The sequence below is a fragment of the Macaca mulatta genome, chromosome 10 (genome assembly GCF_049350105.2).
Source record: "Macaca mulatta isolate MMU2019108-1 chromosome 10, T2T-MMU8v2.0, whole genome shotgun sequence".
Taxonomy (NCBI): domain Eukaryota; kingdom Metazoa; phylum Chordata; class Mammalia; order Primates; family Cercopithecidae; genus Macaca; species Macaca mulatta.
The window spans coordinates 109,250,401-109,277,789 of NC_133415.1; the positions used below are offsets into that span (position 1 = coordinate 109,250,401).

At 44.5% G+C, this 27,389-nt stretch overlaps 2 protein-coding genes across 4 annotated transcripts in view; one reads left to right on the top strand and one right to left on the bottom strand.

Annotated features, from left to right (window-relative positions):
* RTF2 (replication termination factor 2) overlaps window positions 1-27,389 on the top strand; it is a 65,302-nt gene that overhangs the window by 23,741 nt on the left and 14,172 nt on the right. For all 3 annotated transcript variants that reach the window (NM_001193871.2, XM_077948201.1, XM_015148715.3), the window contains 1 exon segment: window positions 5,350-5,428. In NM_001193871.2, the coding sequence (NP_001180800.2) occupies window positions 5,350-5,428 (79 nt within the window).
* GCNT7 (glucosaminyl (N-acetyl) transferase family member 7) lies at window positions 16,442-23,438 on the bottom strand. Its single transcript, XM_002798089.4, has 3 exons — window positions 21,640-23,438; window positions 20,243-20,338; window positions 16,442-16,807 (listed from the first exon to the last, which is right to left on the bottom strand). Exons 1-3 carry the CDS (start codon window positions 22,544-22,546, stop codon window positions 16,581-16,583), a joined length of 1,230 nt encoding a protein of 409 aa, XP_002798135.3. The 5' UTR covers window positions 22,547-23,438; the 3' UTR covers window positions 16,442-16,580.

The following is a 27,389-nucleotide window of genomic DNA, read 5'->3' on the forward strand; positions in this document are numbered from 1 at the left end:
CCGCCACCACGCCCGGCTAATGTTTGTATTTTTGGTAGAGACGGGGTTTCACCATGTTGGCCAGGCTGGTCTCAAAATCCTGACCTCAGATGATCTGCCTGCCTCAGCCTCCCAAAGTGCTGGGATTACAGGCATGAGCCACCACAGCCAGCCAAATACAGATGTTTTTAATGACATCTAGAATGGTGAATTCTTTCCAGAAGGTTTTCAATTTACTTTGCCTAGATCCATCAGAGGAATGGCAGAAGAAGGCTATGGCAGCTATAGCCTTATGAAATGTATTTTTAAATAATAAGACTTTAAAGTCAAAATTCCACCTTGATCCATGGGCTGCAGAATGGTGGTTGTGTTAGCAGCCATGAAAATAACTTTAATCTCCTTGTGCATCTCCATCAGAGCTTTTATGTGACTTAGGTGCATTATCAATGAGCAGTGACATTTTGAAAGGGATCTTTTTTTTTTTTTTTTTTTTTTTGAGCAGTAAGTCTCAACATTGGGCTTAAAATATTCCGTAAGCCATGTTATAGACAGATGTGCTGTCATTCAGGCTTGGTTCTTCCATTTCGAGAGCACAGGCAGAGTAGACTTAGCATCATCCTTAAGAACCCTAGGGTTTTCAAACGGTAAATGAACGTTGGCTCAACTGAAAGTCACCAGGCACGTTAGACCTTAGCGAGAGTTGGCCTGTCCTTATGCTTTGGAGCCAGGCATTGACTTCTCCTTTTTAGTGGTAGAAGTCCTACGTAGCATCTGCTTTCAATACAGGCTATTTTATCTACTCTGAAAATCTGTTGTCTAATGTACCCATCTTTTTTAATGATCTTAGCTAGATTTTCTGGAGAACTTGCTGCAGCTTCTCCATCAGCACTTGCTGCTTCACCTTGCACTTTTATGTTATGGAGACGGCTTCTTTCCCTAAACCTCATGAACCAACTTCTGCTAGTTTCCAGCTTTTCCTCTGCAGCTTCCTCACCTCTCTCAGCCTTCCTAGAATTGAAGAGAGTTAGGGCCTTGCTCTGGATTAGGCTTTGGCTTGAGGATCTGTCACTGTGGCTAGTTTGATCTTCTGTCCAGGCCACTAAAACTTTCTTCCTATCAGCAATATGGTTGTTTCACTTTCTTACCATTCATGTGTTTATGGAGTGGTACTTTTGATTTCCTTCAAGAACTTTTCCTTTGCATTCACAGCCTAGCTAAGTGTTGGGTTCAAGAGGCTGGCTTTTGGCCTATCTTGGACCTGCCTTCCTCACTAAGCTTAATCATTTCTAGCTTTTGATTTAAAGTGAGATACGTGTAACTCTTCCTCTTATTTGGTCACTTAAAGGCCATGGTAGAGTTCTCAATTGGCCTAATTTCAATATTGTTGTGTCGCAGGGAATAGGGAGAACTGAGAAGGAGAGAGGTGGGGGAATGGCCAGTTCATGGAGCAGTCAGAACACACACATTTATTAATTGAGTTCACCATCTTTTATGGGTGTGGTTCCTGGCACCCCAAACAATTACAAAAGTAACATCAAACGTCACTGAGCACAGATCACCATAGCAGATGTAGTAATCATGAAAACATTTGAAATATTTGAGAATTACCAAAATGTGACCCAGAGGCATGATGTAAGCACATGCTGCTGGGAAGATGCTGACAGACCTGCCGGATGCAGGATTGCCGTGAACCTTCAGTCTGTAAAATAATCACAGTATCTGCAAAGCGCAGTGAAACAAGGTATGCCTGTATCCTTAGTAGCTGGTAGTCCAGACTGCCCTCTGGAATCTTCTATCAAACACATGACATATTGAAAGGTAGCATTTTTTACTACTTTCATTCAGGAAAGGCGTGGGGCAAAGCATCTCGAATAAGTAAGAACGGTTTTATTGAACCAGCAGTATTTAATCTTGAGCATTCTGGCCCATTGGTGTCCGTTTATTTAACAGGGGTACGTGGACACCCTCTCAGGGTGCCAAGGAACGTTGCATGTGGCAGACTCTGCCAGGGCAACTAACTGTCCTGTTCTGAAATGGAACAACTAGGGGCTTCATGAATTTGGAGAGAAGTACAGTTTAGGACCCAGGACCTTTTGCTTTTTTTTTTTTTTTTTTTTTGACGCGGAGTCTTGCTCTGTGCCCCAGGCTGGAGTGCAGTGGCGCGATCTCGGCTCACTGCAAGCTCCGCTCCCCCGGGTTCACGCCATTCTCCTGCCTCAGCCTCCCGAGTAGCTGGGACTACAGGTGCCCGCCACCTCGCCCGGCTAATTTTCTTGTATTTTTAGTAGAGACGGGGTTTCACCGTGTTAGCCAGGATGGTCTCGATCTCCTGACCTCATGATCCGCCCGTCTCGGCCTCCCAAAGTGCTGGGATTACAGGCTTGAGCCACCGCGCCCGGCCGACCTTTTGCTTTTAAATACTACACTCTTCTTCAAATAATCTGAATTTAAACCATTTAGGGCTCTCTTTAAACCACCACTGGGGTCAAGTAGGACATATTCTGGGGAACCAGACTCATTTACCTAACCATGTCCCACTTCTGTGTGTGTGTGTGTGTGTGCACGCGTGCGCGCGTGCATGTATATATATACACACACACATATACGTGTTTGTATTTGAGGCGAAAGTCACATAACATTGGCCATTTTAAAGTCTGTGTTTCAGTGGCATTTAGTGCACTCACAGTGTTGTACAGTCACTGCCTCTGTCTGGTTCCAGAACATTTTTATCACCCCAAAAGGAAAACCCTCTGCCCACTACATAGGTACTCCCCATTTCCAGTCTGTTTCTGTCTCAATGGATTTACCTTTCCCGGATATTTCATATGCATAGGATCATACAATATGTAACCTTTCGTGTTTGGCTTCCCACTTGTTTTTAAGAAAACTGTAGCTCACCCCAGAAGAGGAACTGAGCAGAAACGAGCTCCACAGTGGGGTCTCGAGTAGGAGTCCCCTGCAGCCTGCTGCTCTGATTGTGGCTTCCTCTGTTGTTTCTCCTTTGGTTTGCTGGTCAGTCTCTTCTCCTTTTTCTCTTACCCAATGAATTGAGCTTTGCTTATTTTGACTTTGTCCATCTGTTATTGATAAGAGCCTCCACACTTGAAATTGATGATTGGATTAGTTTGTATATGGTCATCCCTTGATATATGTGGGAGACTGGTTCGCAGATCCCCTGTGGATACCAAAATCCATGGATGCTCAGGTCTTTGATATAAAATGGTACAGTATTTGCATATAACCTACACACATCCTCCTGTATACTTCAAGTCAACTCTAGATTACTTATAATACCTAATACAATATAAATGCTGTGTAAATTGTTGTTATACTGCATTGTTCGAGGAATAATGATAAGAAAAAGGTCTGTGCACGTTCAGTACAAATGCATTCATTTTTCCTCCCAAAGATTTTTGATCCGGGTTGGTTGAATTCACAGATGCAGAACGCGTGGGTATGGAGGACCAGCTGTATTTAATAAAGTTTGTATAATGAAGATTTAAATATATAGAAAAGTAGAAATAAACTGTTACTGTAATAAAAACATTGGGCCTTTGTAAAAAGAAAAATAGCTTCCTAATTAATAATTTGTAAGTATCTATAAAATAGGATTTTAAAAATTCTAAACAACATTCAGTGAATTTAGTGCAGCGTTATGAACTGGATTTTGGTTAGGCAAATCTGCGTCTGCTATAATCCCCGGGAAATTAGAGAAAAATTGTCCTGTGGCGTTTTTCAAGGAATGCCTAAAGTGAAATGTGAAAGTGCTTTATGCTGCTCTTCAGCCATGGTGGTGGCATTATTCGTTGTTTGATGTTTAATGCCACCCGCCCCCACCACACACCCACATCCACACTTCTCCACGCCTCTGCATATAGACATAGAAATCAACATATATTCTTCCCAAGCTATCATGGGGTCACATTACATGTTTTCATTTATTTATTTTATTTTTTTTTTTTGAGACGGAGTCTCGCTCTGTCGCCCAGGCTGGAGTGCAGTGGCGCGATCTCGGCTCACTGCAAGCTCCGCCTCCCGGGTTCACGCCATTCTCCTGCCTCAGCCTCCCGAGTAGCTGGGACTACAGGCGCCCACAACCGCGCCCGGCTAATTTTTTTTGTATTTTTAGTAGAGACGGGGTTTCACCATGGTCTCGATCTCCTGACCTTGTGATCCGCCCGCCTCGGCCTCCCAAAGTGCTGGGATTACAGGCGTGAGCCACCGCGCCCGGCCATATGTTTTTAATAACATCTTTTTTTCCTTCTACTCTGTCTACCTTGGACATATTTCGCGACCTTGAGTACAGATTTACCTTCTTTTTAATAGCTGTTTGGATGTTTATAATTTATTTGACCATTTCTCTACTGAGGAACATGGAGGTGACTTACTCTTTCCTTTTTACCTTGCTATACTACACAACTTCCTAAACACACATTTGTATGTTTGCACACTTGTGGGCATGTTTCTGTAGGAGAAATTCTTAAAAGTCACACTTTATTTGGTACTGCCAAATTGGCTTCATAAAGTGTTGTACTGTGTTGTATCCACCTGACAGCAAATGTGCCTGTGTCCTCAGTTTCCAGCTGGATACTTTCAGTCTCTTTTCTTCTTCTTTTTTTTTTAAAGGGACAGAATCTGTCCCTGTTACCTAGGCTGGAGTGCGGTGGCACTATCATAGCTCAGGCCGTCCTCCCACCTCAGCCTCCCTAGTAGCTGGGACTGCAGGAGCCCACCACCACACTTGGCTAAGTTTTTAAAAAGGTTTCTTTTAAAGATAGATTCTCAGTATGTTGCCCAGGCTCATCTCAGACTCCTGGCCTCACGTGATCCTCCCACTTTTGGCCTCCCAAAGCGCTGGAATTTACACGTGTGAGCCACTGTGCCCAGCCCCAATCTCTTGAATTACTGCCCGATAGATAAAAAATTGATGTGTCATGGTTTTAAAAGGCATTTCTTTTAACATTTGAGGTTAAGAATCCTTTGGTCTTTATATATTTTTTGTGTGAACTGCATGTTAGTCCTCTTTGGCCATTTTTCTATTATGATGTTGGCTGTTGCTGTCTAAGACCTTTTTGAATATTCATAAAATAAGCTCTGAATCTTATATTTATTGAAAATATTTCCTCCCTGAGTTCCTGTTCTTTTGACTTTTTATGGTTGTGGTTTCAGTTTTGATCTTTTTTTTATTTTGGATATAACTGATTTCTCTCTTTTTTTTCTGGCCCTTTTCTATGAGAACGTACTGATTTTTTTTAATGGAGTGAAATGTAACTATTTTAATCTTTGTGGGTCGTGGCCTTTGTATCAACCGAATAAATGTGAGTTGATCATGTGATTAATAGTCATTTCCCCACTGGGTTATTTCTCCAGGTTCTGCTTCCTTCGGTGCTGCGGCTGTGTGTTTTCTGAGCGAGCCTTGAAAGAGATAAAAGCGGAAGTTTGCCACACGGTGAGTTCCTGACATATACCATTTGTTCCTTCTCCATAGCTGAGGAATCAGATGGTTTAGGGTTCTTTCCCTCCATTTGTTCTTTCTGAAATCGGCTCTCATAAGTTGCTTTTCTGCTTCCACGGCTCTTGGTTGCTGGAAATACAGACCCCAGTGACCTCTTATCACCTGACCACTGCCTGCCAGTCCGGGTCAGACCACCCGAGGGCTGTTTCCTGAACGTGCCACTGCCTCAGTTTCCTCTAGTGGACCTGCTGTCCTGAAAGGCCTGCTCCCCATGAGCCTCAGTTCTATAGTTCTTACTTGTTCTGTGACTCCCTGATGCTAAATCTCCTTCCACTCCCCAAGCACCTGGTTATCTCACTCCTCCCATCGTCATGTAGTTGCATATGTGTGTGTCTGTTTCCCCACCGGACTTAGTTTTCGAGGGTAGGAAACAAGGCTTGTTCATCTCTTTATCCGCAGGACTAATTCTCTCCAGGGCATGTAGCATGCCCTCAGTAAATACTCGCGTGATTGGCAAGTAACTAGACATGAGAGCTAGCCTCAGCTCACGTAGAGGAAATACTGATGCTTTGCTTTAATGGCGCTGCTGCTGCTGAAGCCAGAATGTGTGTGTGTCTTGGGTGTACTGGTTTTTTTTTTTTTTTTTTTTTTTGAGACAGAGTCTTGCGCTGTCGCCCAGGCTGGAGTGCAGTGGCGCAATCTCGGCTCACTGCAAGCTCCGCCTCCCGGGTTCACGCCATTCTCCTGCCTCAGCCTCCTGAGTAGCTGGGACTACAGGCGCCCGCCACCGCGCCCGGCTAATTTTTTGTATTTTTAGTAGAAACGGGGTTTCACCGTGGTCTCGATCTCCTGACCTTGTGATCCGCCTGCCTTGGCCTCCCAAAGTGCTGGGATTACAGGCGTGAGCCACCGCGCCCGGCTTGGGTGTACTGTTGACCCATCGAAAGCGTGCTGCTTCATTTAATGTCATGGATGCCAGCAGCTTCTGACTGTATTTTGCCTGTATCAACCCTGTTTGTATTTCATTCCCCTCCCCACTGTGTCGTTGCTCCCTGTTGTGAAAGCCAGCAGCTTTCACTAAGTGATGGTTAGGAGCCAGCGCCTCTTCGAGGCACTGATCTGTGGGATAGCATGCTGAAGAAGATCCGTGAAGGCCCTTGCCCTCCTGCATCCCACATCCTGATTGGAGAGAGAGACACTCAGCTAGATGAGCAAGGCAGACTCGATTGTGACCGATGCTAGGAAGGAAAGACATGAGGCCATGTGTCGGAGGGAGAGAGGCTGGCATCGTGGTGGTTGGCAGAGGCATCTCTGGAGGTTTGAGCTGAGACCTGCAGGGCACAAGGGAGCCAGCTGCGCACAGCCTGAGTAGCAGCCTCTTAGGCAGCAGGAACAGCATGTGCAAAAGCTCAGAAGTGATAGAGGACTTTGCGAGTTCAGGGAACAGAAGGTGTGAGAATGGAGGGCCGGCGAGGGGAATAGGTGAGATTGAAGAGTTAGGCAGGAGTTATCTCGTGCAGGGCCTGGGGGCCACATTGGGGCTTACAGATTTTATTCTAAGAGCAGCAGGAAGCCAGAAGGCAGCTTTACGCCAGATGGGATGTGCATTCGTTTTATTCTAAAAATCCTAGCCGTGGAGGAGGACACAGGGTGGCTCCCGTTGTCTAGGCCCAGAGGCAGGCAGAGGTGAGTGGGGAAGAGGTCAGTGCGGGCGGTGGGTTGTGTCCACTTTGGGGTGACTGTGAATAAAGGCTTCTTAGAATGAGGAGTCTGTCTTACTAAGCTTTCTTTTAAGAAAAGAAATTCAAAGAAGACATTTGGGAATCGATTGATATTCAGCCAGAAGTATTTATTATGTCTCCCGTATTAAGATGATGACATAGATTCCAAGGGAAAGTAAGATGTGGATGACACGGTTCCTGCGCTCAGGGAGATTGCGGTCCTGCAGGAATCATAAGTTATAGGAAACATCGTGCTCTACTTTGCTTTTTGAGGCCAGGTACCAAATAGATGGTAAAGATACTGGCATTAAGGGGCCAGAGAACCTTCTTTAGTCTGCTGGTGAGAAGTGGCTTTATAAAGGGCGGGGCATTTGTTCCGGGCCTCAAAGGAAGAGCATGGTTATTGGTTGCACTCCCAGGGATGGAGAGATTGCTGGTGGTAGCGGTGCTGCCCTGGGGAGGCGCACAGCCAGGCACTGGGTGTCTCTGTAAGGCGTTGTCTGGCAGGACAGTGACGCCCATTTTGCTATCCTTCAGACCTTCTGCTTGCTTTGAGGAGAAATTCTCCCTTTGATCCTCACATGTCTGTAACACTCTTTTGACTGCCTAAGAAAGTAGACTTTAAGCTCAGAGCTTTAGCAGGCAGGATCTCACAAAACTGTTTGGTATTCTCTGCATTTTTATGGTAACTTTATATTTATGGCAAAGAGTACTGTTTTTATATATTTATCCTAGGAATATAAAGTTAACTGTTAGGTTGGGCACGGTGGCTCACGCCTGTAATCCCAACACTTTGGGAGGCCAAGGTGGGTGAATCACCTGAGGTCAGGAGTTCAAGACCAGCCTGGCCAACATAGCAAAACCCCGTCTCTCCTAAAAATACAAAAATTAGCTGGCTGTGGTGGCACGCGCCTGTAATCCTGGCTGCTTGGGAGGCTGAGGCAGGAGAATTGCTGGAACCTGAGAGGCGGAGGTTACAGTGAGCCAAGATCATGCCACTGTACTCCAGCCTGGGCGACAGAGTGAGACTCCATCTCAAAAAATAATAATAATAATAAAGTTAATGGTTAAAATTAACTAGAAACAATGGGTAGATTTAAATAAAAATACTAAGATATTGACAGTACAGTTAGCAGGGGAATGGCTGAAGTTTGCAAAACACTGTTGTAAGTCCTGCTGGGACTGTGATTGGTTAGTGGGGGGAAGAGGGGCAGCAGCAGTATTCATGGGCGGAAGCAGCCGGACAGCCATACTGAGATGAACGGCAGGTGTGATCCAGGCCTAGTCCTGTCAGGACTGTGGGGTGGGGTGCGGGAGGAGGGAGAGAGGCCGAGGTGTGAGTTGGACTGGACTGGGGAAACCTTCGAATACCAGGAGGAGGAGAAGGAGTTCTAGTTCTTAAGAGTTCTCAGAATCATTGTAATGGGTAACCAGGCTTGGGGGACCTACTGATCTAAAGCAATCCAGTTTTTTTCTTACGCCCATAATAGTGCCCATCTCTTAGATGGGTGCACAGTTGTCCTTTGCGTTGGTTGGCCTAAAACATCCATACTAATAACCATGATGACGTGTGCGCGGTAAAATCACACTGTCTGCCGAGCTTCACAGAGAAGCTGATTCTGTTCCATGGAAACACAGCGTTACGAGGGAACTCTGACATCACATTGTTGATGCTTGGGAAATTTTACTGAAAGCTAGTAAGCTTTCAACAGTCTGTACCTTGCACTTCAAGGGAAGGGAAGGAGGCAGGAGGAAAGAGGAACAGGGCCGTGTCAGGACTGCACAGCGACAGTAGAGACCAGGTGATGAACAGCATAGGCTCCTCCTGGCTCCTCATGGAGGCCGCCTTGGCTGTTGCAACCTTCTGCAGTTAGGACAGGATACTGGTTGAAATTCAGGAATACCTCAGGAAATTGTCTTAAAAATAAATCCGTTGCCAACAGAGAATGAACGAGATAATGAATGAACGAGATAATGAATGCTTTTTACTTGTATGCTGTACATCAAAGCTGCCTTTGCAGAGCTGTGTTGAATACTCTGCTAGTTTGCTGGGGCTGCTGTAATCAAGTAGCCAAGCTGGATGATTACCGGAAATTCATTGTCTTACAGTTCTGGAGACTAATGTCCAAAATCAAGGTGTCATCAGGGTTAGCTTCTTCTAAGGGAAGGATCTGGTCCAGGCCTCTCGTTGGCTTATAGCCGGCCTTCGCCCTGTTCACATCATCTTCCCTCTGTCATGTCCGTCTTTGTGTCCAAATTTTCCCTGATTAGGACACCAGTCCCAATACTGGATTAGAGCCCGACTTAATGACCTCATCTTAACTCATTACATCTGCAGTGACTGTGTTGCCCAGTAAGGTCACATTTTGAGGTACTAGGACTTGGACTTCAACATATGGATTTTTGCGAGGGGATGTAATTCAACCCGTAATACACAATTTAGAAAATAAAATCAGAGAGCGCGGGGCCGCGCGGTGGTTCACACCTGTAATAAAATCAGAGAGCGCGGGGCCGCGCGGTGGTTCACGCCTGTAATAAAATCAGAGAGCGCAGGGCCCGGCGCGGTGGCTCACGCCTGTAATCAGAGAGCGTGGGGTCCGGCACGGTGGCTCACGCCTGTAATAAAATCAGAGAGCGCCGGGCCCCGCGCGTTGGTTCACGCCTGTAATAAAATCAGAGCGCGTGGGGCCCGGCGCGGTGGCTCACGCCTGTAATCTCAACACTTTGGGAGGCTGAGGTGGGTGGACCACTTGAGGTCAGGAGTTTGAGACCAACCTGGCCAACATGATGAAACTCCATCTCTACTAAAAATACAAAAATTAGCTGGGTTTGGTGGTGCATGCCTGTAGTCCCAGCTACTTAGGAGACTGAGGCAGGAGAATCGCTTGAACCCGGAAGGTGCGAGTTGCAGTGAACTGAGATCATGCCTCTGCATTCAGCCTGGATAATGGCAAGGCTCTCTCTCAAAAAAAAAAAAAAAAAGTAGAGAGCATGGGACAGTCAGTGGCACATTAGAGTAGGAACCATTCATTTATGCATGCAACCTTAGTCTGGTCTGTGCTGCCGTAACAGAATACCCAAGAATGGGTAATTTATAAAGAACAGAAATTTATTTCCTCACAGCTCCAAAGTCTGGCAAGTCCAAGATCAAGGCAACAGCGTCTGGTGTGAGCCTTTCTGCTGGGCTGTAACATGATGAATGCATCACACGGAGAAGGAGGGAAGGAGGGAGAGAGAGAACGAGAATAAGAGGGGCCTGCCTTGTCCTTTAATAAGGACCCCACTCCCACATCCATCCATTCGTGCAGGCAGTGTCCCCATGACCCCAGCTCCTCCCATGATGCCTCGCCTCCCAACACCACAGATTAGGGATCAGGTTTCCAACACATCAACTTTAGTGGACACATCCAAACCATAGCACAACCAGTACAACAGTCTGGACTCACACACCAGCTCTGGCTTTGGGAATATCACTTCACCTCTTTAACCCTCAGATTCTAATATCTAAAACAAAGGAATTACAGTAAATTTTTAGATGCTTTTTATTTAGACCCAAAATTCTAAACAATAACATTATAAAATGAGGAAATGGTGAATTCATATACTTTTATCAAGAATCAAACTCCAATTTCTAATTTCTAATTTCTGAAGTTTAATAATACTAAGTACAGGTTGAGTGTTCCTTGTCTGAAATGCTTGGGACCAGAAGTGTTTTGAATTTCAGATTTATTTGGATTTGGAATATTTATATACACATAATGAGGCATCTTGGGGATGGGACCCAAGTCTAAACACTGAATTTATTTAAATTTCATATACACCTTATGCATATAGAAGGTAATTTTATACAATATATTTAATAATTTTGTACATTAATGAAAGTTTTGACTATGACCCATCACATGAGATCAGGTGTGGAATTCCCCGTTTGTGACACCAAGTTAGCACTCAGAATGTTTCAGATTTGGAAGCATTTCAGATTTCAGATTTTCCAATAAGGAAAATCTTAACTTTTATTTTGGTCAGGGTTGGCTAACTGCTATAACAAACAACCCCAAAGTTCCAGGGGCTAATCCAGTGGACAGCCTTCTTCCAAAGGTAAAGATTCAGGCTGCTGCTGTCTTGTAGCTCCGACCTCTTGTTTTGGTCAGAAAGAGAAGAGAACATCTCTTTTAGGAGGTTGTTACGGACCAGGCCTGGAAGGGATGCGCTTGGCTTCTACTCACCAGAACTCAGTCACATGGCCACACCTGCAGGGTAGCTTGGGAAATGTAGTCTAGCTGGATGCCCAGTAAGAAGAGGCGAACACTAACCATTCCTGCCAAACTCTGCCAAAAAGAAAAGTGATGGTGCAGTTTCAGGAACTGTAGTGCATCACAAAACATGAATGAAGGGAGTCAGTGTTAAAGTCTAAAACAAATATTTTCACTTTTTAGGTAATGTCTAAAATTCAGAGAAGCCAGTGTTGTAAGAACGTCAGGAACCCCAGTGGTATTTTGGGTATGCATTTTCTCCACTTTTCGGTCTGCAGTTTCACCAGCAGTTGGCTTTTCAGTTCACTGGAAGAGACTTGAGGGTTGGAAATGGCTTTGGCGCCATGTTCTAAAACACATGGTATGCACACTGATTTCAGTAAACAGGGTCCAAAGAGACGTTGTTGCTAGGTGTTTTTGTGTTTACTATAAACAAATCACTAGCCAAAACAATTAATTTTATTCCCTACTGTGCTATGCACTTCTTGTAATACGAAGAAATACACTGATTTCAGAGTGATTACAGGCTGCCAAATAAATGATGGGCGTGTTACTCAAAGCATGACCCACACACCTGCAATATTGTCATCACCTGAGATTTTTTTTTTGTTTATTTTTTAAGAAATGCCCGCTCAAGGCCAGGCACAGTGGCTGACACCTGTAATCCCAGCTTTCTGGGAGCTGAGGTGGGAGGATCACTTGAGGCCAGGAGTTCAAGACCAGCCTGGGCAACATAGGGAGACCCTGTTTCTACAACAAATTTTAAAATAGCCGTGGTGGCACACACCTATAGTCCTTGAGAGGCTAGGACAAGTGGGTGGCTTAAACCCAGGAGTTCAAGGCTGCAGTGAGCTGTGATGGTTCCACTGCATTCCAGCCTGGGTGACACAGAGTGAGACCCTGTCTCCAAAAAATAAATAAATAAAATAAAAAGTTAACAGAGAGAGAGAAGAAAAGAAAAGAAAGACTGACTCTCAGGCCCTACCCCAGACCAGTTGAAATAGAATCTACATTCTAACAAGATCCTTGGATGATTTGTATGCACAGTAAAATTTGAAAAGTGCCGATGTAGGACTGGGCGCAGTGGCTCACACTTGTAATCCTAGCACTTTGGGAGGCTGAGGCGGGCGGATCACAAGGTCAGGAAATCGAGACCATCCTGGCTAACATGGTGAAACCCCGTCTCTACTAAAAATACAAAAATTAGCCGGGCATGGTGGCTCACGCCTGTAATCCCAGCACTTTGGGAGGCTGAGGCAGGTGGATCACCTGAGGTCGGGAGTTCAAGACCAGCCTGACCAACATGGAGAAACCTCATCTCTACTAAAAATACAAAATTAGCCGGGCGTGGTGGCGCATGCCTATAATCCTACCTACTCAGGAGGCCGAGGCAGGAGAATTGCTTGAACCTGGGAGACGGAGGTTGTGGTGAGCCAAGATTGCGCCGTTGTACTCCAGCCTGGGCAACAAGAGCAAAACTCCATCTCAAAAAAAAAAAAATTAGCTGGTCATGGTGGTGCGCACCTGTAGTCCCAGCTGCTTGGGAGGCTAAGGCAGGAGAATCACTTGAACCCGGGAGGCGGAGGTTGCAGTGAGCTGAGATCGCACCACTGCACTGCAACCCGGGCAACAGAGCAAGACTCCGTCTCAAAAAAACAAAAAACACTGCAGATGTAGAGTACTGAAGTTGTGATCCGTAGCATTGGACTTGCTACCTCTGTGGCTTCATTTATTTAGGCTTTGTAGATAGGCGAATGGGATGTGTAAATGTTTTAAAGTCAGAAGTCCAAAAATACATGCTCACACTGTCTACCTGCTTGTCATGGAGGAGGTGGAGCAGAAAGAAAAAGTTAAGTTAGGGAAAAGGAGTGTCATCAGAAGTGGTCAGTGCAGCTGATTCTGGTTTTCAGGCTTTGGCCTTCTTCTTCTGATTATCTTAGCCTTCTGCCATCTTTATAGTCTCTGTGACTATTTAGCGTCAAGGAATCACATAAGACACAGAATACGCAGCCTTCAACTTTCACATGTTAATTTTGTTCTTTTACTGTACCCATGAACACACTGAGGGTCTGATCAGGAGAGTGAGCCTAGGCTTCTTGTTTTCATGCTCACGGAGGCTGCTGCTTTCCTTTGGCCTCCCTGGCCTGTTGCATCTGCCTGTCTCTCAGCCTCCCTGTCTCTCAGCCTCCCTGACTCTCGGCCTCCCTGCCTCTCGGCCTCCCTGCCTCTTGGCCTCCCCACCTCTCTGACTTTTGGCCTTGTTTTCCATTGCTGTCCCCACTCTCCACTGAAGCCCAGTCTCAGGCTGCTGCATTCCACCGTGCATTTAGTGTACTTTTATTATTCTACTTTATCCCGCTGTTACTGAAATGATTTTTTTTTTTTCTTTGAGACGGAGTCTTGCTCTGTTGCACAGGCTGGGGTGCAGTGGCGTGATCTCAGCTCACCATAACCTCTGCCTCCCGGGTTCAAGTGAATCTTCTGCCTCAGCTGCCCGAGTAGCTGAGACTACAGGCGCCCACCACCATGCCTAGTTAATTTTTTTTCTTTTTTTTTTTTTTGTACGTTTAGTAGAGACAGGGTTTCACCATATTGACCAGGCTGGTCTCAGACTTCTGCCCACCTTGGCCTCCTAAAGTGCTGGGATTACAGGCGTGAGCCACCACGCCTGGCCGTACTGAAATGATTTGTTCAGGACACGTCTTCATTATGGCATTTAAGCCTGTTGGGGGCAGGTGTTTGTTTCAGTTTGTGCTTCTTTGTGTAAGGTAAGGCGGTGTAGCTTCCTGGGACTCAGCAGGCACACTGCAGAGTGTAGCTGCCTGGTCCAAATACCAGCCCCACCTTCCCAGCTGTGTGGTCCCAGGAACATCCCATCGTCCCCCTGTGCCTCGATTTTCTCATCCATTAAAAGTGTTAGACATTCCTCTGAGCGCTTCCCCACCCAGGAGTACCCATGCCCTCCCAACAGTGCTGGTGGGCGGGTGCTCTTACGGGCCCCTTCACGGTATGTGACTGGGTGTGGCACGGGTTGACATTGGAATGAAGTAAAGGCAGGCTGGTATTTTAAGTAACTTGAAAGATGTAAGCTTTTTTATTGTTCCTTTAATGGGGTTTACATTCAGTTGCTGTTGAGTTATAAATTACCGGGGACATAATCGTGGCTAATCTGAGCTTTCTGAATGAACAGCCCATCAGCATGTAGCCAGCTATCACCTTTGGAGGTGCTGTGTTTGCCTGTAAAAATGTGTAGGAAGGCGGTGGCGTGCTGTCATGGGGCTCTTGTGTTCTTTTTGAAGGTCTTAATAGTTTCTATATGTGCTTTCCTTGGATTAGATATCCAAGGGGAAGAAAGGTTTGTTTAAACAAAGGTGTTAATTTTCTGTGGTTCCTTGATGTTTGATGTGTGGGATCTGCCTTCCAAATCCCTTTTCCTTCTGTCTAGCTATGATGTTTTCCCAGGGCTATTTCACACAGTGACTAGACTTCATTTCTATGCATGGGAAGCTTCCATTTACTGAGGTGCTTCCACTTTGCGTTGGAATTATCTTTCTTAAATTTCCTCTCCTCTGGTTCCTGTGTTCCCTTTTTTAAATCTCTTGTATGTTGTGCTATTTAACAGTCACACACTTGTTTCATATGATGCTGTATGAACTGTTTTAGAGAAAGAGGATATATATAAAGTTCTCCACAACAGCAGCAGTAGCATCAAAGTTGTGGACTTTCTAAGGGAGGAGACCCAGATCTGTGAATAGAGATAATCGCGGCCATTCATGTCTCAGATCTGTGCTGTTCAGCATGGTACCATTAGCCACACATGCCCATTTATAGGGAACTTAAGGCCAGGTGCAGTGGCTCATACCTGTAAACCCAGCACTTTGGGAGGCCAAGGCGGGCAGATCCCCTGAGGTCGAGAGTTCGAGATCAGCCTGACCAACATGGAGAAACCCGTCTCTACTAAAAATACAAAACATTAGCCGGGCGTGGTGGCACATGCCTGTAATTCCAGCTATTCAGGAGGCTGAGGCAGGAGAATCGCTTGAACCCAGGAGGCGGAGGTTGCGGTGAGCCGAGATTGTGCCATTGCACTCCAGCCTGGGCAACAAGAGCAAAACTCCGTCTTAAAAATAAATAAATAAATAAATGTAACTTACTTTTTTTAAATTAAATAAAAGTAAAGATTCACGGGCCGGGCGCGGTGGCTCACGCCTGTAATCCCAGCACTGTGGGAGGCCGAGGTGGGTGGATCAACAGATCAGGAGATTGAGACCATCTTGGCTAACATGGTGAAACCCCGTCTCTACTAAAAATACAAAAAAAATTAGCCGGGCGCGGAGGCAGGCACCTGTAGTCCCAGCTACTCGGGAGGCTGAGGCAGGGGAATGGTGTGAACCCCGGAGGCGGAGCTTGCAGTGAGCAGAGATCGTGCCACTGCACTCCAGCCTGGGCGACAGAGTGAGACTCCATATCCAAAAAAAAAAAAAAGGATTCACTTTTGTAGTCGCTGTAACCATGTCTGCAATGCCCAGGAGCCCCTGTGGCTGTGGTGAGCATTGGACAGCTCAGCTGTGGAATGTCCACCATCACAGAAGGTGCTAGGAGACGACACGTCAAGACTGCAGACACTTGGGGCACCCTTTTTAACAAGGTGTGTTTTCTACTCAGATGAGTTCCGTTTTACCCAAAGAAATACGCTCATCATTATTTTTCTAGGACCGCCAGAACAGAGTTACATGGCTCGCAGCCAGTGAGGACTGTTTGAGATAAGCATATTTTCATTTTCACTGGGAGTTTGTTCTTTCTTAGTGTCTCATACACAGTAATATCTGAGTCTTCAAAACAGGCTGTGTCATTCCTATTTCAGCTTCAGCCTCCAGGTGTTTGGAGAATTGGGGTTTTCAGCAGCTTTTTACTGAAGCAGTTGGCCTTCTAAGTGCATTGCTGTATGTCACCAGTGGTAGCTTGAGTTTTTTTGGTCTTGTGATTTCTTTCCCAAAGCTATAAAAGTGGGCTGTAATCAATAGTAAAGTCTCGTCAATAGCATATTTCCGAATTCACTTTAGGAATAATTTGAATCAAGGAATCATCTTCCCACTTTCTTTGGTTCGATGTTCTCTTGTTTCAAGTCAAGGAAACAGAATGATACCACTCAGTAAGAAAGCAAACAGTCCCCTAGTGGTTCAGTCTCATGTTGAAATGACTCTGCTGGTGAAAATGCCAGTGTGGCTCTATGGGAACTTCTGCCTGCCTCAGCACTTGAAGTCTGTGCCACCGCTCTAAGCAGGTAACTACAAGCGGGTCTGTCGAGGGTTCGAATTTGTAGGCAAACAGAGAAGACGACTGAATGAGCCATGGCAGGTCTCCTGGTCCATATACACAGATGTCTTGGACGTAGCGGCCTGCAGAAAGAAACACAAAAACCTGGCTGCCTTTGTTTCCTCACCCATTTTATTCACACGCAGAAAGTGGCGCGTGCTCTGTCCAGTGTCACTGGTGAGCCTCGGCTTCACCAGAGTTCACATCAAACAGCATTTCCATGAGCGCCTTGACAGGGGCTTTTATGGTGAATTTTGAACTTACGGTGGAAAGGGACGCTTGCATTCTTTTAGTGATTTCTAACGTCTTTGTTAGTTACTGCTTTGGGTGAATATCGTGGAATTTTAGCTCACCAAGGGCACAAGGGAGATGAGCTAGCACTCATGTACCTGGTAAAATCTCAATTCCGATAGATTCTGAGTTCCATGAACTTCTAAGTCTTTTCATTGGTTGTTAGTAGTTCATAAGAATGGTATGGATTTTAAATAAGTCATTGCTTCTATATTTTTGGGGGACCCCAGGCATGCACCACGATGCCCAGCAAATTTTTGTATTTTTTATAGAAACAGGGTTTCGCCGTGTTGGTCAGGCTGGTCTCAAACTCTGGGGCTCAAGTGACCCGCCCACCTCGGCCTCCCAAAGTGCTGGGATTACAGGTGTGATCCACTGTGCCTGGCACTGCTTTTTATTTGTTTTTCAGAGTGAACATTTGATACAAACATTGAAGTGGGAATTACAGGCCAGGCATGGTGGCTCACTCCTGTAATCCCAGCACTTTGGAGGCCGAGGCAGGAGAATGACTTGAGCCCAGAAGTCTGATACCAGCCTGGGCAATAGAGTGAGACCTCGTCTCTAATTTAAAAAAAAAAAAAATTTTTTTTTAAGTGGGAATTAGAGTTGGAATCCAGTGGTGACTGGATTCCTTGGAGACTCAGTGACACTTTTTATGTGCTTTTGACAACCATGTCTAGCTCTTTCTGCTCTCCCCTTTAATTCTCACAGTAACACTCTGAAGTGGATTCCATCATCACTCCCATTTTGCAGGTGAGGAAACAGAGAAGTGAGGCCTCAGTGTGTGTGTGAGAGGGAAGGTCTGTTTATTTCAGAAACCTTGCTCTTTCTCTGCCCAGCTCCTTCCTGCTCTCTTTCCCCACACCAGCCCAGTAATCCTACTTTTAAAAAACCTATCTTGGCTGAGCACGGTGGCTTACGCCTGTAATCCCATCACTTTGGGAGGCCGAGGTGGGTGGATCATGAGGGCAGGAGATCGAGACCAGCCTGGCCAACATGGTGAAACCCCGTCTCTACTAAAAATACAAAAATTAGCTGGGCGTGGCGGCGTGTGCCTGTTATCCCAGCTACTCGGGAGGCTGAGGCAGGAGAATCGCTTGAACCAGGCAGTCAAAGGTTGCAGTGAGCTGAGATCACACCACTGCCCTCCAGCCTGGTGACAGAGCGAGACTCCATCATCTCAAACAAAACAAAACCTATCTTAAGGAAATACTGTTTTTAAAAGGGCAGGGGGATGTATGCACAAAATGTCCAGTGTTGTTTGTAAGACTATATAAGCGGCAGCTGTTACCATGATTTTAAAAAGTTTACCTGATAGACATATTTGCTACAATGTGATAGAATCTCAGTAGAGTTACATTTAACTGCTTTAAAATTATAAATATGGGCCAGATGCAGTGGTTCATGTGTGTAATCTCAGCACTTTGGGAGGCCAAGGCAGCAAGATCACTTGAGTCCAGGAGTTCAGGGCCAGCCTGGGCAGCATAGTGAGACCCCATCTCTATAAAAATAAAAAATTAGCTGGGCTTGGTGGTTGACACCTGTAGTCCCAGCTACTTGGGAGACTGAGGTGGGAATATCACTTGAGTGCAGCAAGTAGAGGCTGCGGTGAGCTGTGATCATGCCACCTGCACTCCAGCCTGGGTGACAGAGCAAGACCCTGTCTCCAAAAAAAAAAAAAAAAAAGGATTACAAATGTGAAGACTATTAGTGGGAGAAACTTAGGACGTAAGTGAAAAGCAGCTCAGCTATACCTTGATTATAACGATATAGCTGTGCCATTTAGACACAGATGAAGTTGAACTGGAAGGGAATACAAATAAATGGACCATTTTCAGAGCTGTGTTACTGCTATTTGGGTGATTAAAAATAAACTCCTTGAAGCTGGTTCTAATGGGATAGCCGTCCCTCTGCACGCACAGTCGCAGGGTCGGGCTGGGAGCTCGCCCATTGTAGTAGCAGCAGGTGGTTGCTCCCAGTCTGATCCCCAGCCCTGCCCCTCCTCCCTCTGCCTGTGGGATTGACTTCGTTTACCTGAGCCTTGGGCTCCACATCAGTAGGAAGGTTGAATAATAATTGTTTCTACCTGAGAATTGCTGTGAGGATTGAGGGCAGGCCCAACGCCGGGACCCTGGAAGATTTACCACTTCCCTACACACCAGGGCTTGGCCTACTTTGGGTGCTGACTCTGAATGCTGGCCACGGATGGCCACGCTACTGCCTAACTGTGAGAACCGTTTTCGTACTGAAGCTAGTGTGAACTAGTAAGCCAGTAAGAACTTTCTGAAGTGTTTACTTTTAGGGAATGAGGACTTTGTTAGGATTTATACTAACTAGGGTTTTTTTCAGACATTGTTGAAACATTCCGATTTCATTCAGAATTCTGAATCATTAAGGTATTATTGATAGTGTCAACCCGTCATGACTTCTTATGCCATGTGCACACCTGAGGGGCTCCTGTTTTCAGGAAGAATCCGAGCCCCCTGCTTTTTCTGAGCATTTACTGACTAGTCCTGACAAACCCCCGTGTGTAATGACAGGGAATCGCTGCTTTCTAAAGAAAGGGCAGAACTCGTTAACCTGTTGTTTACCTGTCGCTTTTCTACCGTGTGAATGGATCCCTAATTGAATCATATCTACTTTTGAAAAAACCACTTCACTAGGAAATGGTTCCAGCCCTCTAACCTGGCACCTCTGCGTCAGGAGGGTGGCTGTGCACGTTGGCAGTGGGACTTACTTGTCTTTGAACTAGTCTGGTATTTGATTTACATTTTTTGTTTGTCTCCAATCTATTTTAGGCCAGTCTTTTAAATAGCTGAAAAACTGGGTAAACCTAGTTTATTTTTAATATCTAGTCTACTATATTCAAACCCGAGGTCCCTACCCAAAAGCACTGTTAAAATCAGTTACTGTATCTCTGTGCATTAGTTCCTGCCGCTGGGTAGGAAGCTGTGTGGAGACACACGCAGGGCCTAGCTATTGCCGCAGAGGGTATATTCACTTTAGGAAATTTTATCAACCTATACTTTTTGTGATTTGTGTACTTTTCTGTATGAATCTTATATAAAATTTTTTTTAAAAATTGACTCAACCTATGCTGATTGGATCATCACTAATTCCAGATTACTTTAAACATGGTCCTCAGTCTTTCCCACTAGAATTGAGGCAGCAGTTTTATAGTTGTACAATTTCAAGCCTTTTTTGTTTTGTTTTGTTTTTCTTTTTACCTTTACATCCATCGTGAACATTTCCTTCCTCACTTTTCCATTTAATGGCTCGAACATTTCCTTCCCAGCCAGCGTCTAGTGTAGCACCTGGAGCATCTAAGAGGCAAACAAAACCAGCATACAGTGTGGAATCTGCTTCCCAGTTCTTTTAGTACAAGTTCTTCTGTGCTGTCATTTCCATTTCCTCTAGATGAGGTAGTCAATGAGAAAAGTAGAAGGGAAAGTCCAACCTTCCTTGAAATGTTTCACTTGTGACATTTGATCAAAGGCTAGTGCTTTTGGGGGTGGGAGCGTGTATTACACTGGCGGTAGCATCCGGGTGGACCAAGGTTGGGGATCGCCATCTTTGTACTTGGATTTCATTTTTCGGCCCTTTCTCCATCCCTTGTTACTCCCTTGTATGCAGAGTGCTGTTTGTGATTCTCTTGGGGTTCTTTGGATTGTGTTTTCTCTGTAACAGCCTTTGGAGATTATTTGAAAATAGAACTTGCAATGGATATGAGATTATGTTAAAAAATCCTAACCAACGTCTACTGGATTCATCGTGCACCACTCTCTAGGCTGATGAGCTTAGTTGTTCAGGCTTGAAGCCACACTCCCTGTAGGAGCCAGTCCACCTTTTACAAAGAAAATATTGAAGTCCACTTAAAGCATAGTATCTGATTTCCCTCTGCCTCTCAGACAACCCATCTGAAGTATCAAATTTGCCACAAAATCATTACTAGCTTTAATATTTTCCATCTTACAGAGCCCTTAGCACAATGCCTGGCACTAGTAGTTATCCAGTAGTATTTATCAAATAAATGAAGAACTTTCTAAAGATTTATGCCCAGAATTTTCCAAAGTCTCAGGAAATGCAAAATGCCAGTACTTCTTTCTAGAGAGGGAACAAAAGATAAGTTATCTTTCAGCTAACTTCAGACCCCTAAAATCAGAGAACTTCCTGTCTCACTAAGTGGAAGGTCTGGCAAAATGTGAAACATTTACAAAGCCAAAAAAAACATAGCTGAATTGAAAAAATCTTCAGTTAAGAATAAATCTTATGGCCAGGTGAGGTCACTCACACCTGTAATCCCAGCATTTTGGGAGGCCGAGGCAGGCGGATCACCTGAGATCAGGAGTTCGAGACCAGCCTCACCAACATAGAGAAACCCCGTCTCTACCAAAAATACAAGAATTAGCTGGGCGTGGTGGCGGGCGCCTGTAATCCCAGCTACTTGGGAGGCTGAGGCAGGAGAATGGCGTGAACCCGGGAGGCGGAGCTTGCAGTGAGCTGAGGTTGCGCCACTGTACTCCAGCCTGGGTGACAGTGTGAGACTCCGTCTGAAAATAAATAAGTAAATCTTCTGCTGTTGCTGCTGACTGCACAGACATCCATATCGGTGGGTCTTTCTTACCTTTTAGTTGGTTCAGGGTCACCCAGTAGTGTTGCTCTGGGCTGCGGATGTCTTTGGACCACTGAAGCATGTCTTTTGCACGGATGTCAGTCAGTATGAACTCTACGAACTTCCTTGTAAGTACATAGTAAGCACTTCCAAAATAAATGGTTAAGTTATGGGGTGGTTTGTCTTTGAATCTGTTGTTAATGTGTGGTGGTTGGATTGCTCCAGGAGTGATATTTTTATCATTCCATTTACTTCTGATGTAGTGTATGATTTCCCTGTTGGTTTTGATGGGAAAATCCTGTCCACAAAGATTGATGACATAGTTCCATTGAAATTTAGAATGCACTAGATCTTTCATACAATTAATATCTGCCTGTAGTCTTGTAAGGCCAGCATAAGCCATCTTCTCTCTCTTGGAGGAAATAAAAACATTTTCAAAACAGTTAACCAAGGTTTGCACAGCAGTCTTATACTTCTTTGGGGCCTTTTCATCAACATGAATACAATAAACATTTTGAGGTACATAAATAGCTCTGAGAAGCTGCACAAACATGGCCAGCTCCTTATGAATAGTTATAATATATGCCAAAGAGAAATCACCCTCTTCTGTAGACAGGGGTCTGGTTATGAAATGCAGCCCCCGAGAAATCCTGGAGCAGTTTCCTGGTGTGTGTAAATGAGCATGTATTTCAGATTTATGAGGGGTTTTGCAAAATTTTGCAATTTGGGGGGCCGCCCCTTTCCCTTCAAATAAAGCGGAGCACAGTTCATCTGGGTAAAAGCCACATTCTACTACTTCTGAATGGACAGGTTCCTCCTCTGGTTCCGCAGGAGTTGGATTCCTTAAGTAAAGAAAAATGAAGATGCAAATGACTGCGCTCACGACAAGTCCAGACTTTGTGACTCGAAGCTGGCTCATATCTTGAGCTCCAAGGGCATTCTTATTACCATAATTTGAGTATTTTTCCTTTAAGCTTCCTAAAAGAACAACAGAGACAATTTAGGGTGTTGTAACTCTCCCCCCCAACTTATTGAAGTACACTAAACTACATATACACACCCATGAAACCATCACAGCAATGAAGATAACAAGCATTTCCCTTACCCCTCAAAGTGTTCTTACGCTCCTTTTCATCCGTTCTTTCCATCTCTGGCAATTGCCAGTATGCCTTCTGTCACTATAGTTTGTCAGGGTGTGTTTAACTCTTTAAGAAACTGCCAAACTGTTTTTCCAAAGTGGTTATACCAGCAATGTATGATAGTTCCATTTATTATATAGCCTCATGCATACTTGCTGTGGTCAAATGTTTTAATTTTTACCTTTTAATGAGTGTGTAATGTTAGTTTCCTGTAGTTTTACTTTGCATTTCCCTAATGACTAATGATGTTCAGCATATTTTCATGTTATTGCCCTTATTTAGGGAGATGAAAAATCTCAAATATTTATTTTAGACATAGACATTGTCCTGTTCTGCATTATTCAAAGTTCATTTTATGCCATTATTCTGCATATAAGACTAAATATTTCCAACAAAACAAGTGACAAATTAAGAGGAATTTTATGATTATACACTTAAACCTGTCAAAGTGAGTTTCTGGGCCAGGCATAGTGGCTCGTGCCTGTGATCTCAGCACTTTGCGAGGCCAAGGCAGAGGATCACTTGAGCCCAGGAGTTCAAGACTAGCCTGGGCAACATAGTAAGATCCCATCTCTATAAAAAATTTGAAAATTAGCCAGATGTGGTGGTGCCCTGATTATCCCATTGCACTCCAGCCTGGGCGACAGAGTGAGACCCTATCTCCCAAAAGAAAGAAAAGAGTTTCTGAATTATTTTTAGGAAAGATGTCATAGATTTTAAAAAAGATATCTTTAATAACATTTGACAATCATGTAGTTGTCTGTCTTGAGTCTACAGAGGTACATGAATAGGTGTAGCAGTAGCAAAAAGTGACCAAAAAGTTTCAGTTAAGTAATTATTACATGCAAGGATCATTCTTTGGAATTTAGGGAAGAAGATTGATTAGGTAACATGTCAAGCTTTATATTGTTAGAAAGTATTTGTTTTTCTTGTTTATGAATCTTGATTTGGTTTCCATTAAAAGTTGCATGTTGACCAGCATGGTGGCTCACGCCTGTAATCCCAACACTTTGGGAGGTCAAGGCAGGCGGATCACAAAGTCAGGAGATCGAGACCATCCTGGCTAACACAGTGAAACCCCATCTCCACTAAAAACACAAAAAATTAGCCGGGCATGGTAGCGGGTGCCTGTAGTCCCAGCTACTCGGGAGGCTGAGACAGGAGAATGGCGTGAACCCGGGAGGCAGAGCTTACAGTGAGCCGAGATTGCACCACTGCACTCCAGCCTGGGTGACAGAGCAAGACTCCCTCTCAAAAAAACAAAACAACAACAAAAAAAAGTTGCATGTTATTCCTATTTCCTATTTTTCAAAAGCCCATATACATGTGACTGGTGTTTGAGCTCAGGTTGGACACTGGTTCCTTGCCTTTCCACATCATTTTTACAAATGCTGTTTGGATAATGCCTCAACCAGGCAGCATTTTTAGTTATCCTTGTGTTCTTAAACTCTGAGCCAACAAAAACTACTAACATTGACCGTGGATTTTTAAAGCTGTTGTATTTATTTTCATTGTACAGTTTATTTCTACCCATCATGCTTCCAAAATAAAAAGCACCACTGCCGAGGTATGTCAGACTGCAGTGTGTTCCACTGGTTCAGTAAATGGTTTCTGTCCCAAACATGAAACCTTATAGCCTAATTTAAAGACATTCTTATAAATTATGTAATACTTATCTTTATAAACATGAAACCATCATAATTTATACATTTTATATGAGATTTCTAAAATAAATTAAACCTGATTATAGAAACTGAATAGGAAATAAAAATGTTCTTGAAAGTAAAGCTTTTTACTACTTCTGTAAGAATTTTGATTAAAGATAAACCATGTGCCGTAGTTTGTCATATCTTCCTCTGTATTATGACTTTAGTATAGGAAGAAGGGTTTGGTTTTGTTTTTGTTTTCTGTCTGTTGTCCTTTTATTTTGTTTTTTGTTTGTTTGTTTTTTGAGACAGAGTCTCTGTCGCCCAGGCTGGAGTGCAGTGGTGTGGTCTCGGCTCACTGCAACCTCTGCCTCCCCAGTTCAAGTGATTCTCCTGCCTCAACCTCCTGAGTAGCTGGGATTATAGGCATGTGCCACCATGCTAGCTAATTTCTATATTTTTAGTAGAGGTGGGGTTTCACCATGTTGGCCAGGCTGGTCTCGAACTCCTGACCTCAAGTGATCCACCCTCGACCTCCCAAAGTGCTGGGATTATAGGCGTGAACCACAGCACCCGGCCTATTTTGGGTTTTTGTTGTTGTTGTTTTGTTTTGTTTTTTTTAGAGGAGTTTCGCTCTTGAGGCGGAGGTTTGGCCTCAAGACAAAACCTTGGCCTTTGAGACAAAAACATAACAATGGTACCAAAAACATAATAATGCATGCCTTCTGTGTATATAGTGTACAGTGGAACAAAACCGCTTCCAACCTCAGAGGCCAAGGTTTTGTCTTGAGGCCAAGGTTAAAGCACTTCCAGGGAGTTGTTTCAGAACACATTGCTCTTCTCATTAGAGCCAGTGCCTGTGTTCTTCTTTTCTTGTAATTCTTCCACAGTCTTCCTCTCCCGACTCCCAGCAAGCCGTCACAGCCAAAAGTCAGCAATATGGGTTTGATATCACATTGCCTCCACAACAGTTCGTTGAAGGATATAGTCTCTGAGAATTTGTTAGGATGGGATTTCATTTGTGGCAGAGACTTTTTAGGGTGAGTTGGCAGCATCCCATATATACTCTTGCTGAATTTTTTATATGTATATATTTTAAAGGAAACTCCTCTGAGTAAATAGATAATGGATGGGAACCTTTAAAGGTGAACTCAAAATCTTTTGCCATATATTCTAGAATATTATTGTTTTAAAGTATTAACATTAATTTAACCAGCAGAAGCAGTTGATTTTTAGCACCCAAAGAAAGTTTCTGAGAGCTTTACTTTTAAAAAAGGGTGGGGGTTGAGGGAAGCTCAATATTGCATTTACCTTATTAGGAACCTCATATTTAGCTTCAGGAAATGGGTTTTGAATCAGGGCCCCAGTGTTAGGCTCACAGCCCTAGTGCTTAAGAATCTGTCAGGCAAGTAACGGAAGCTCCCTGAGTGTCCATGTTCTTGACTGTGGACGTGGTGTATGGTAGTGTCTGCCTCACAGGGACACTGGGAGGAGGTGCAGGAGTGAAGGATGTGAGTTTCACACTGAGCCTGGCCCTAGGAGCTGCTCCATGTTCACTGGTGCTCACCCTTGGAGTAATGCGGCCCCGAAACCGTAACTGCAGGTGCTCTCTTCCCTTGTCTTAACCCTGTAGCCGCACAACGAAAATGTGGTGTCTCTCTCTCTCGGAGCTTAGAATGCTGTCCAGAGCAGCCTCAATGTTAGTACAGTGTTTTCCTGAGTTATTTGAGATGATAATATGAGTTGGATGAATTTTGCATTCAAAAGCTAGCTAGCTGTCTGGTAAAATGGATGCCTTTTACAAAAAGCTTATTCCTAAAACATGTATAAATTATTTTAGCCATTTTGATGGAAAGAAGAAAACTTTAAGATATCCACTCAAAACAACCACAAGAAATAGAACATTTTATTTTACAAAATGAGAGCTGAGGATTTGAACATGATCTTGAATCTGCCTCTCATGTAAGGAGTTAACAAATGGTAGCATTTTATATTTAAAAATCTAGTTGATGCCATACTGGGAAAATATTCTACTTTTATTTTCTTTGGCTTAAACAAAAAGTGGGGGCTATTTTTGAGAGAAAAAGACACCTGCAACACCTACATTTCAAATATTACTCATATTCTAATATTTTAAAAACAGAGCCAAGAAAAACATTATTTACTTCAAAAAGTGCACCTGTGGCCAGGCGTGGTGATGCACACCTGTAATCCTAGCACTTTGGGAGGCTGAGGCGGGCGGATCGCTTGAGGTCAGGAGTTTGAGACCAGCCTGGCCCAACATGGTGAAACCCCGTCTCTACCAAAAATACAAAAATCAGCTGGGCATGGTGACGTGTGCCTGTAATCCCAGCTACTCTGGAGCCTGAGGCAGGAAAATCACTGGAAACCAGGAGGCAGAGGTTGCAGTGAGCTGAGATTGCACTACTGCACTCCAGCCTGGGTGACAAAGAAGTGAGACCCTGCCACACACACACACACACACACACGCACATGCACACACACACGCACACACACACCTATCTGCTTAACCTTTGCCATTGGTGGGTCTTGCATAGCTACTGAGACGCTTACCAGGAGAAGCCCCCTGGTTCCTGGAGTGGGAGTCCTGGTGGTGTCAGGGCGCAGCCTGGCCTTTCTCTCCCATCCGTTCCTCCCCAGCAGCAGCACCTGCTTCAGTCACTTGAGTAGAGTTGCCTGGCAGATTTTGTTGCCGTCTGTCCCTGGAGAGTTTAATTCCTGTTAGTTCTGACCTGCAGATTGAAAAGTCGTTGCTGCTTTTGCTTCTCTGAGTATTTCCTTGGGACCGGATCCCTCTTGAAAAACAAAATGAGACAACAGAAGACGCCTGACCCAGATGAAGGGCGCACAGCCACTCACATTCAGAAAACTGCAAGGATGAAATCGTGGTATTCATGGGTCAGAGTCTTGAGATGATTTTAAATACAGGAGGCATGATTTAGTTACCAGACCCTCT

Excerpts from the sequence above, each read along its gene's own strand:
- GCNT7 (XM_002798089.4), bottom strand. The coding sequence starts at position 22,546 with ATGAGCCAGCTTCGAGTCACAAAGTCTGGACTTGTCGTGAGCGCAGTC. Across the intron at positions 20,339-21,639 it reads GACCCTGAACCAACTAAAAG|ATGCTCCAGGTGCTACACTA; the intron begins GTAAGAAAGACC and ends TTTGCCTCTTAG. Across the intron at positions 16,808-20,242 it reads TGTTCACGATGGATGTAAAG|GCCGCTACGTCCAAGACATC; the intron begins GTAAAAAGAAAA and ends TTCTTTCTGCAG.